The sequence below is a fragment of the Bufo gargarizans genome, unplaced genomic scaffold (assembly GCF_014858855.1).
Source record: "Bufo gargarizans isolate SCDJY-AF-19 unplaced genomic scaffold, ASM1485885v1 fragScaff_scaffold_229_pilon, whole genome shotgun sequence".
Taxonomy (NCBI): Eukaryota; Metazoa; Chordata; class Amphibia; order Anura; family Bufonidae; genus Bufo; species Bufo gargarizans.
In genome coordinates, this window is record NW_025334075.1 from 7,753 (window position 1) to 19,455 (window position 11,703).

The window sequence follows — 11,703 nt, forward strand, 5'->3', positions numbered from 1 at the left end:
TCTGGGTAGTTTCCTGTCCTGGAGGCGGGAGCACCACTCTGTCAGTGCCGTTGGGGGAGGCAGCGGGGAAAATTCTAGTTAATAGTCCAGTGAGAATCCACAAGTTGCAAGAACTGAGACCAGGCAGGAAAAAGAGTTTTAATCGCCCCTACCTAACCTCGGGCGTCATTGCTGATCCTGTTTCTTTTGGTCTCCAAAGGGCTGGTTGAAGAAAACATTTCTTCCCATTCTTTGGGTTTTAAATCCATCATGCCTTGATTTTTTTTGTCTCCTTTTCTGTTATTCCTTACAGGGACGACAAGGCTGAATCTACTTTCGTGAGGAGAAGGAACCTTTTTATCCGCTGCTTTGTCTAGTAGGTCATCTAGAGCCAGCCCAAAAACATATTCCCCTTCACATGGGCCACCACGTGGCTTGTTTTCTTAGTTTATGGGAAGTCACCAACCCAGTATTTAAGTCAGAGCGCTCTACTAGCAGAATTTGATAATGCAGCGGATCTAGCCGCCAATCTTACAGAATTGGCCAAGAAATCGGCCACAGTGGGCAAAGACGTGAATCTCTCTTCCCTAGGACATCTATTTTTATTGCTTTTCTAGCTCAGAGAGCCAGACCATAAAGGGAACAGGCCGTACACGAGGAAGCAATACTTGGTCTAAAAGAGGAGGGTGACGCCTCCCAGGCTCCTTTTTTAAAAGGGTCAGCTTTTTATTTATTTTTTATCTAAAGGGTCCCGAAGTACCCCCATATCATAAAAGGGAAGGGCCGTTTTCCTAGTGGCTTTAGATATAGCCACATCCATTCTAGCGCCTTATCCCACGTAGCACGGTCCTCTTCTTTAGAAGGATATTTCTTTGAAATATAAGCCTGTTAGGGTTCCTCCACTACCCCTTGATTAAAAGGCCGATACACATTTATGAACTGGGAAGGCCCATGACATCCTGAATGGACTTTGGTTCCTTTATCTCTTCTATGCCCATTGTGGATCTTACAGCGTTTAAGAGTCTATCCGTATCTTCTATTGGAAACACTGTTTGCCGCTTATCTCTCCTTCCTCAGAAGAAGATAGATTGGCATTCTGAGAATTTGTCCCTAAGGCGGAGTGCATTTCATCCTCCTCTGGTTCAGATGAAACTCCTGTGTGGTATCCAATCGCCTGAATTGTGGCTCTTGCACCGGACGCTCTTTTTGAAGCTGGCCTTGCCCAGTTGGAGTTGGCAGCGTGACAGTCCACGTCGGCGAGGTATCTTCCAGCCATTCATGTTCTATAATGTAGCACATTGTGCAATGCAGTAATGCTTCCACTCACACCAACATAATGATGCAGTGAAAGGTCTTTGAACTTTCTGTTTAATATCACTGGTATGAAAATGGCGTTTAAGGAGATGGATATAGTGTGCGACTGCTCAGTATTGGGGCGCTGGGGAATAATGGGCCCATGTTGGACAGCAGGCACACAGGACACAACGCCATCCTCACATCCAGCAGATGGCCATGTTGTCTATCTTCTGGCCGTTACCACTCATGCTCTCCACACACGGCTCCTCGCTGCCTCCTCCATCGCTCCCAGTACAACTTGTCAGACGCGGGCAATGGACTAATTACATGAGGTGAACAGAGCGCATTAACGAGCAGCACCCAGTACGGACCTCCAGCCCCGGGTCACCCGTCCGGCTGCTGAACAAGCAACTCCTGCACATCTTAGTTATAAAATACTTTTACATTTTATTGTTGGGTTTATACACTAAAAAAGTAATAAATACCATAAAAAGCAAGTAATTGAGGCACTTAACTCCCCGCAGTGGGAGGGCACGCTTGCCACACCGCGGGGTCACATACTACTACCTTCTCTCCCACAAGGCACAGGCCACGTCCTGAAGACACCGTACTCGTCTGTGATCCCAGGGAGAAGGAGCCATCAGGTTCACAGCCACAGCATTACATAGGTATAACATGTCAGTAACATAAGCTTAAAACGCTCGTACAAGTCCCCCCCTCCCCCACCTAACGCTGAGGGAGGAACAAAACAAGAACACTGCTAATATGGAGAAACAATAATACTTCATAGTAACGGCGGCGTCCGTACCGTCTGATCTACGTCATACATGTGCGCTTATATAATTAGTGTCCGAGGCCGATAGAGGTCTCCACGTCCTCGCGTACCTTAATAAAGATGGCTCCTGACCAGAGCCACCCTCTCAGATGCTAGTTTTGGTCATTGGGTATAAATGGTGGACTTTTTCGTCCCGAATTCCTCACCATCGGCCTCTACACTCGTCTAGAAGATGACTGAAATGTATTCGTTTTAATGGCCGCACAGACTTACAGCTCCACCCCCTCGTCACATGACATCAACAAAAAACTCGCTGGGGTTGCCCATGGCCATGTGAAAGGACTGGCGGCTGGCCGTCAGCTCAGGAGGAACGGATGCCAGGTCTCGAACAAGAGGCGGAGCTCCAGGAGGAACGGAAGAGGAAGGACATGAGGATGGTGGAGGGAGAGGCGGGGGAGGCATCATCATCAGCATCATGGGGTTGTAGGACAGCGGGACCCCCGGAGCAGGATACGAGTGCACAGAGGGAGGGTGGTGAGCAGCTTGAGAGCGAGCGGATGTGGAGCGTTCACTGGGGGGCCCAGCCTCCCCACCTCTCCTCAGGCTGCTCCGGGTGGAGTATTCAGACTCGCTACCAGAGCCGGACTTCGAGTCTCCTCCACCTGCAGAACGATCCTCCTTCTGGACACCGCGACCGCCATCACTGCGTGTAGAGCCACTGCTCCTGCTCCCTGTGGAGGAAACAAAAAGGATTCATACACCGTTTTTAGAGCTCAGTTACTCCGCAGCACCAGCCAAACTGACTGGACTCTGAGGAGCAACTAGGGCTCTAGTGACCATGGCGTCCTCATGGAATGTTCTGGAGGCTGAGGGCACTCACCTTCACTATGCTGGCTTCCAGCACTGCCCAGGCCATAGCTGTAGGAGGACAGCTCGTGGTAGGCAGGCGGCTGGGCGCTGTACGGATGGGGGGAAGGATACTGATAGGAGAAGGTGGGAAGAAGAGGCCATGGTGATGCTCCAGGAAGAGGCAGAGGAGCCAGTGTGTCCTGGTCAGATGCTCCACTCGATCCATCATTATCATTGAGGGACAGGTTGGCCATGTCTGTGAGAAAGCAGAGGACAGCAACATGACTACCGCGCCGCTCACAGGCACAGCCACCATACTGCAACACAACAGACACTCACAGTTCTCGCAGCTGGTCAGGTCACCAAAGATGTAGTAGCACTGCTCGGAGAAGGTGATCTTATTGACCGTGTGACGGATGAATCCGGCCTTCAGCAAATTGCTGGCAAATTTCCGAGCCTCGCGTCGGTCCTGGAAGCCTTCAACGTGGTGATACAACCAGTCCACCACATCTGAACCTGAGAAGGGCCCGGAAGGCAACATGAGCTTTGTACAGGCAGTCTACATTACCCTGCCTCCATCCCTCACCTTTACAGGGTCTGGGCCAGGATCACAGGTTGCGTGGACACTCACCTAGGAAAGCATTGGGGATCGTGATCTTCAGCCACATGCGATCTCTAACTTCAAGGCCAGATTCGGGAGAGGCCATGACCTTGACCACAGAGGCCAAATCTGTATGTATGGAGAGGCTGAAGAGAGACACTGGAGGGAGGGCATGAGAGACTGCAAAGAGAGAGTCAGTCAGTAAGGAGAGCACTACCTCGGAACACGTATGACACACATGGAGCACACTCACGTTCAGTCTCGGTCACAGATGTGCTGGAGTTCATACTACTCATGGATGCACTGCCCGGATACACGGGGAAAGAGCCGCTCATGGCAGCAGAGTGAGACACCCAGGCTGCAGGGTCGATTGGCTGAATGGGCTCATCTACAAAGAAGAACCACGTGTCAAAATGGGGGAGGCGGGAGAGAGAAGGCGACATGAGGAATGTAAGAGGAGACCATGAGGGATGGGAGAGAGGAGGAAGTACTCACTGCGTGGCAGAGTGAAGTAACCCTGCGGAGATGGATCCCAGCATTTTGCTACAGTTAAGACGATCGGCCTGAAAGACAGTTACAAAAAAGTTACCCAGAAGCTGTGAGACCCCCAAGCCAAGGCTGTAGGACCTCACCGCCATCCTCCACTCCTGTCCCTACATATAACCGTACACGTCACCGCCATCCTCCACTCCTGTCCCTACATATAACCGTACACGTCACCGCCATCCTCCACTCCTGTCCCTACATATAACCGTACACGTCACCGCCATCCTCCACTCCTGCCCCTACATATAACCGTACACGTCACCGCCATCCTCCACTCCTGCCCCTACATATAACCGTACACGTCACCGCCATCCTCCACTCCTGCCCCTACATAACCGTACACTTCACCGCCATCCTCCACTCCTGCCCATACATATAACCGTACACGTCACCGCCATCCTCCACTCCTGCCCCTACATATAACCGTACACGTCACCGCCATCCTCCACTCCTGCCCCTACATATAACCGTACACGTCACCGCCATCCTCCACTCCTGCCCCTACATATAACCGTACACGTCACCGCCATCCTCCACTCCTGCCCCTACATATACCGTACACGTCACCGCCATCCTCCACTCCTGCCCCTACATATAACCGTACACTTCACCGCCATCCTCCACTCCTGCCCATACATATAACCGTACACGTCACCGCCATCCTCCACTCCTGCCCCTACATATAACCGTACACGTCACCGCCATCCTCCACTCCTGCCCCTACATATTACCGTACACTTCACCGCCATCCTCCACTCCTGCCCCTACATATAACCGTACACGTCACCGCCATCCTCCACTCCTGCCCCTACATATAACCGTACACGTCACCGCCATCCTCCACTCCTGCCCCTACATATAACCGTACACGTCACCGCCATCCTCCACTCCTGCCCTACATATAACCGTACACGTCACCGCCATCCTCACTCCTGCCCCTACATATAACCGTACACTTCACCGCCATCCTCCACCCTGCCCCTACATATTACCGTACACTTCACCGCCATCCTCCACTCCTGCCCATACATATAACCGTACACGTCACCGCCATCCTCCACTCCTGCCCCTACATATAACCGTACACGTCACCGCCATCCTCCACTCCTGCCCCTACATATAACCGTACACGTCACCGCCATCCTCCACTCCTGCCCCTACATAATAACCGTACACGTCACCGCCATCCTCCACTCCTGCCCCTACATATAACCGTACACGTCACCGCCATCCTCCACTCCTGCCCCTACATATAACCGTACACGTCACCGCCATCCTCCACTCCTGCCCCTACATATAACCGTACACGTCACCGCCATCCTCCACTCCTGCCCCTACATATAACCGTACACGTCACCGCCATCCTCCACTCCTGCCCCTACATATAACCGTACACGTCACCGCCATCCTCCACTCCTGCCCCTACATATAACCGTACACTTCACCGCCATCCTCCACTCCTGCCCATACATATAACCGTACACGTCACCGCCATCCTCCACTCCTGCCCCTACATATAACCGTACACGTCACCGCCATCCTCCACTCCTGCCCCTACATATAACCGTACACGTCACCGCCATCCTCCACTCCTGCCCCTACATATAACCGTACACGTCACCGCCATCCTCCACTCCTGCCCCTACATATAACCGTACACGTCACCGCCATCCTCCACTCCTGCCCCTACATATAACCGTACACGTCACCGCCATCCTCCACTCCTGCCCCTACATATAAACCGTACACGTCACCGCCATCCTCCACTCCTGCCCCTACATATAACCGTACACGTCACCGCCATCCTCCACTCCTGCCCCTACATATAACCGTACACGTCACCGCCATCCTCCACTCCTGCCCCTACATATAACCGTACACGTCACCGCCATCCTCCACTCCTGCCCCTACATATAACCGTACACGTCACCGCCATCCTCCACTCCTGCCCCTACATATAAACGTACAAGTCCCGCCCATCCTCCACTCCTGCCCCTACATATAACCGTACACGTCACCGCATCCTCCACTCCTCCCCCTACATATAACCGTACACGTCACCGCCATCCTCCACTCCTTCCCCTACATATAACCGTACACGTCACCGCCATCCTCCACTCCTGCCCCTACATATAACCGTACACGTCACCGCCATCCTCCACTCCTGCCCCTACATATATATAACCGTACACTTCACCGCCATCCTCCACTCCTGCCCCTACATATAACCGTACACTTCACCGCCATCCTCCACTCCTGCCCCTACATATAACCGTACACGTCACCGCCATCCTCCACTCCTGCCCCTACATATAACCGTACACGTCACCGCCATCCTCCACTCCTCCCCCTACATATAACCGTACACGTCACCGCCATCCTCCACTCCTGCCCCTACATATATATAACCGTACACTTCACCGCCATCCTCCACTCCTGCCCCTACATATAACCGTACACTTCACCGCCATCCTCCACTCCTGCCCCTACATATATATAACCGTACACGTCACCGCCATCCTCCACTCCTGCCCCTACATATAACCGTACACGTCACCGCCATCCTCCACTCCTGCCCCTACATATATATACCCGTACACGTCACTGCCATCCTCCACTCCTGCCCCTACATATATATAACTGTACACGTCACCGCCATCCTCCACTCCTGCCCCTACATATAACCGTACACTTCACCGCCATCCTCCACTCATCCCCCTACATATATAACGTACACGTCACCGCCATCCTCCACTCCTGCCCCTACATATATATACCCGTACACGTCACCGCCATCCTCCACTCCTGCCCCTACATATATATAACTGTACACGTCACTGCCATCCTCCACTCCTGCCCCTACATATATGACCGTACACGTCACTGCCATCCTCCACTCCTGCCCCTACATATATGACCGTACACGTCACCGCCATCCTCCACTCCTGCCTCTACATATATATGACCGTACACGTCACCGCCATCCTCCACTCCTGCCCCTACATATATATGACCGTACACGTCACCGCCATCCTCCACTCCTGCCCCTACATATATATAACCGTACACGTCACGGCCATCCTCCACTCCTGCCCCTACATATATATGACCGTACACGTCACCGCCATCCTCCACTCCTGCCCCTACATATATATAACCGTACACGTCACCGCCATCCTCCACTCCTGCCTCTACATATATATGACCGTACACGTCACCGCCATCCTCCACTCCTGCCTCTACATATATATGACCGTACACGTCACCGCCATCCTCCACTCCTGCCTCTACATATATATAACCGTACACGTCACCGCCATCCTCCACTCCTGCCCCTACATATATATGACCGTACACGTCACGGCCATCCTCCACTCCTGCCCCTACATATATATGACCGTACACGTCACTGCCATCCTCCACTCCTGCCCCTACATATATACGACCGTACACGTCACTGCCATCCTCCACTCCTGCCCCTACATATATACAACACCAAAAGCCTCCGCTCCCGCCCGCATCGCTAGAGTGACGCCCCTCACGCACCCAGGTTTATGGACGATGTCTCGCAGGACTCGGACGGCGTCATCGTTGCTCATGTTTTCAAAGTTTATGTCATTCACCTGCAAAACAGATCAGAGTCAGCACCAGGAAAGATCATGAGGAGAGCAGCGAACAGGGGCGTGGACTCACCTGCAGCAGCATATCCCCCGGCTCAATCCTCCCGTCAGCGGCTACCGCCCCACCCTTCATTATGGATCCAATGTAAATCCCTCCGTCGCCGCGCTCGTTACTCTGCCCCACAATGGAAATGCCGAGGAAGTTGTACTTCTCTGCAGGTAAACAGGACAAGCAGAGTGAGGCGGGGGCCCCCACGGGACAAGCAGAGTGAGGCGGGGGCCCCCACAGGACAAGCAGAGTGAGGCGGGGGCCCCCACAGGACAAGCAGAGTGAGGCGGGGGCCCCCACAGGACAAGCAGAGTGAGGCGGGGGCCCCCACAGGACAAGCAGAGTGAGGCGGGGGCCCCCACAGGACAAGCAGAGTGAGGCGGGGGCCCCCACAGGACAAGCAGAGTGAGGCGGGGGCCCCCACAGGACAAGCAGAGTGAGGCGGGGGCCCCCACAGGACAAGCAGAGTGAGGCGGGGGCCCCCACAGGACAAGCAGAGTGAGGCGGGGGCCCCCACAGGACAAGCAGAGTGAGGCGGGGGCCCCCACAGGACAAGCAGAGTGAGGCGGGGGCCCCCACGGGACAAGCAGAGTGAGGCGGGGGCCCCCACGGGACAAGCAGAGTGAGGCGGGGGCCCCCACGGGACAAGCAGAGTGAGGCGGGGGCCCCACGGGACAAGCAGAGTGAGGCGGGGGCCCCCACGGGACAAGCAGAGTGAGGCGGGGGCCCCCACGGGACAAGCAGAGTGAGGCGGGGGCCCCCACGGGACAAGCAGAGTGAGGCGGGGGCCCCCACGGGACAAGCAGAGTGAGGCGGGGGCCCCCACGGGACAAGCAGAGTGAGGCGGGGGCCCCACGGGACAAGCAGAGTGAGGCGGGGGGCCCCACGGGACAAGCAGAGTGAGGCGGGGGCCCCCACAGGACAAGCAGAGTGAGGCGGGGGCCCCCACAGGACAAGCAGAGTGAGGCGGGGGCCCCCACAGGACAAGCAGAGTGAGGGCGGGGGCCCCAACAGGACAAGCAGAGTGAGGCGGGGGCCCCACAGGACAAGCAGAGTGAGGCGGGGGCCCCCACAGGACAAGCAGAGTGAGGCGGGGGCCCCACAGGACAAGCAGAGTGAGGCGGGGGCCCCCACAGGACAAGCAGAGTGAGGGCGGGGGCCCCCACAGGACAAGCAGAGTGAGGCGGGGGGCCCCACAGGACAAGCAGAGTGAGGCGGGGGCCCCCACAGGACAAGCAGAGTGAGGCGGGGGCCCCACCAGGACAAGCAGAGTGAGGCGGGGGCCCCCACAGGACAAGCAGAGTGAGGCGGGGGCCCCCCACAGGACAAGCAGAGTGAGGCGGGGGCCCCCACAGGACAAGCAGAGTGAGGCGGGGGCCCCCACAGGACAAGCAGAGTGAGGCGGGGGCCCCCACAGGACAAGCAGAGTGAGGCGGGGGCCCCCACAGGACAAGCAGAGTGAGGCGGGGGCCCCCCCAGGGACAAGCAGAGTGAGGCGGGGGCCCCCACGGGACAAGCAGAAGTGAGGCGGGGGCCCCCACGGGACACAAGCAGAGTGAGGCGGGGGCCCCCACGGGACAAGCAGAGTGAGGGCGGGGGCCCCCACGGGACAAGCAGAGTGGGGGCCCCAAGGGACAAGCAGAGTGAGGCTGGGCCCCCACGGGACAAGCAGGAGTGAGGCGGGGGCCCCCCACGGGACAAGCAGAGGTGAGGCGGGGCGCCCCCACGGGACAAGCAGAGTGAGGCGGGGGCCACCCACGGGACAAGCAGAGTGAGGCGGGGGCCCCCACGGGAACAAGCAGAGTGAGGCGGGGGCCCCCACGGGACAAGCAGAGTGAGGCGGGGGCCCCCACGGGACAAGCAGAGTGAGGCGGGGGCCCCCACGGGCACAAGGGCAGAGTGAGGCGGGGGCCCCCAGAGGACAAGCAGAGTGAGGCGGGGGCCCCCAGAGGACAAGCAGGAGTGAGGCGGGGGCCCCCACAGGACAAGCAGAGTGAGGCGGGGGCACCCACAGGACAAGCAGAGTGAGGCGGGGGCCCCCCCACAGGACAAGCAGAGTGAGGCGGGGCCCCCACAGGACAGCAGAGTGAGGCGGGGCCCCCCACAGGACAAGCAGAGTGAGGCGGGGGCCCCCACAGGCAAGCAGAGTGAGGCGGGGGCCCCCACAGGACAAGCCGAGAGTGAGGCGGGGGCCCCCACAGGACAAGCAGAGTGAGGCGGGGGCCCCCACAGACAAGCAGGTGAGGCGGGGCCCCCACAGGACAAGCAGAGTGAGTGCGGGGGCCCCCACGGGACAAGCAGAGTAGGGCGGGGGCCCCCACGGGACAAGCAGAGTGAGGCGGGGGCCCCCAAGGGACAAGCAGAGTGAGGCGGGGGCCCCCACAGGACAAGCAGAGTGAGGCGGGGGCCCCCACAGGACAAGCAGAGTGAGGCGGGGGCCCCCACAGGACAAGCAGAGTGAGGCGGGGGCCCCCACAGGACAAGCAGAGTGAGGCGGGGGCCCCCACAGGACAAGCAGAGTGAGGAGGGGGCCCCCACAGGACAAGCAGAGTGAGGCGGGGGCACCCACGGGACAAGCAGAGTGAGGCGGGGGCCCCCACGGGACAAGCAGAGTGAGGCGGGGGCCCCCACGGGACAAGCAGAGTGAGGCGGGGGCCCCCACGGGACAAGCAGAGTGAGGCGGGGGCCCCCACGGGACAAGCAGAGTGAGGCGGGGGCCCCCACGGGACAAGCAGAGTGAGGCGGGGGCCCCCACGGGACAAGCAGAGTGAGGAGGGGGCCCCCACGGGACAAGCAGAGTGAGGAGGGGGCCCCCACAGGACAAGCAGAGTGAGGAGGGGGCCCCCACAGGACAAGCAGAGTGAGGCGGGGGCCCCCACCCCAATACATGACATACGGGAGCCACACTCACCCATGTTTAATGTCACAGTGATGATGTTCAGGGACATGGTGGAGTCGGTCACACTGCTGAGCGAGGACGCCTGAAAGACACAGAGAGCGGCTGTAGAGAGCAGTGCGGGGGAAGGGCAGTACAGCACTCGACACTCTGCTCACCCTCTCCAGGCGCGGGGGCCGCAGCTTACGCCTTCGGCGGTGACGTTTCAGCAAACGAGACGCGCTGCTCTGCTCAGTAGAACTGCTGAACCTAAAGGGAGCGAAACAGAGGGTCCAACATCAGAAAACAGCCCCCAATAGAGAGCAGTGCATGCTGGGAGCACAGACCCCGGACATGAGCGCCCCAATAGAGAGCAGTGCATGCTGGGAGCACAGACCCCGGACATGAGCGCCCATAGAGAGCAGTGCATGCTGGGAGCACAGACCCCGGACATGAGCGCCCCCCGTAGAGAGCAGTGCATGCTGGGAGCACAGACCCCGGACACGAGCGCCCCGTAGAGAGCAGTGCATGCTGGGAGCACAGACCCCGGACATGAGCGCCCCAATAGAGAGCAGTGCATGCTGGGAGCACAGACCCCGGACATGAGCGCCCCAATAGAGAGCAGTGCATGCTGGAGCACAGACCCGGGACATGAGCGCCCCCAATAGAGAGCAGTGCATGCTGGGAGCACAGACCCCGGACATTGAGCGCCCCCGTAGAGAGCAGTGCATGCTGGGAGCACAGACCCACAGACATGAGCGCCCCGTAGAGAAGCAGTGCACGCTGGGAGGCACAGACCCCGGACACGAGCGCCCCGTAGAGAGCAGTGCATGCTGGGAGCACAGACCCCGGCACCGAGCGCCCCGTAGAGTAGCGCAGTGCATGCTGGGAGCACAGACCCCGGGCACGAGCGCCCCGTAGAGAGCAGTGCATGCTGGGAGCACAGACCCCGGACATGAGCGCCCCGTAGAGAGCAGTGCATGCTGGGAGCACAGACCCCGGACATGAGCGCCCCAATAGAGAGCAGTGCATGCTGGGAGCACAGACCCGGGCACGAGCGCCCGTAGAGAGCAGTGCATGCTGGGAGCACAGACCCCGGGCACGAGCGCCCCG

At 58.2% G+C, this 11,703-nt stretch overlaps 1 protein-coding gene across 1 annotated transcript; it reads right to left on the reverse strand.

Moving 5' to 3' along the window:
* Positions 1–1,698: 1,698 nt before the first annotated feature.
* Positions 1,699–10,906, reverse strand: LOC122922347 (segment polarity protein dishevelled homolog DVL-2). The gene is made up of 10 exons (XM_044272926.1): positions 10,770–10,906; positions 10,627–10,696; positions 7,740–7,879; positions 7,593–7,669; positions 3,996–4,063; positions 3,754–3,888; positions 3,531–3,680; positions 3,239–3,415; positions 2,931–3,155; positions 1,699–2,781 (listed from the first exon to the last, which is right to left on the reverse strand). The coding sequence occupies exons 2-10, from the start codon at positions 10,661–10,663 to the stop codon at positions 2,339–2,341; spliced, it is 1,452 nt and encodes a 483-aa protein (XP_044128861.1). The 5' UTR covers positions 10,664–10,696; positions 10,770–10,906; the 3' UTR covers positions 1,699–2,338.
* Between the last annotated feature and the right edge of the window lie 797 nt (positions 10,907–11,703).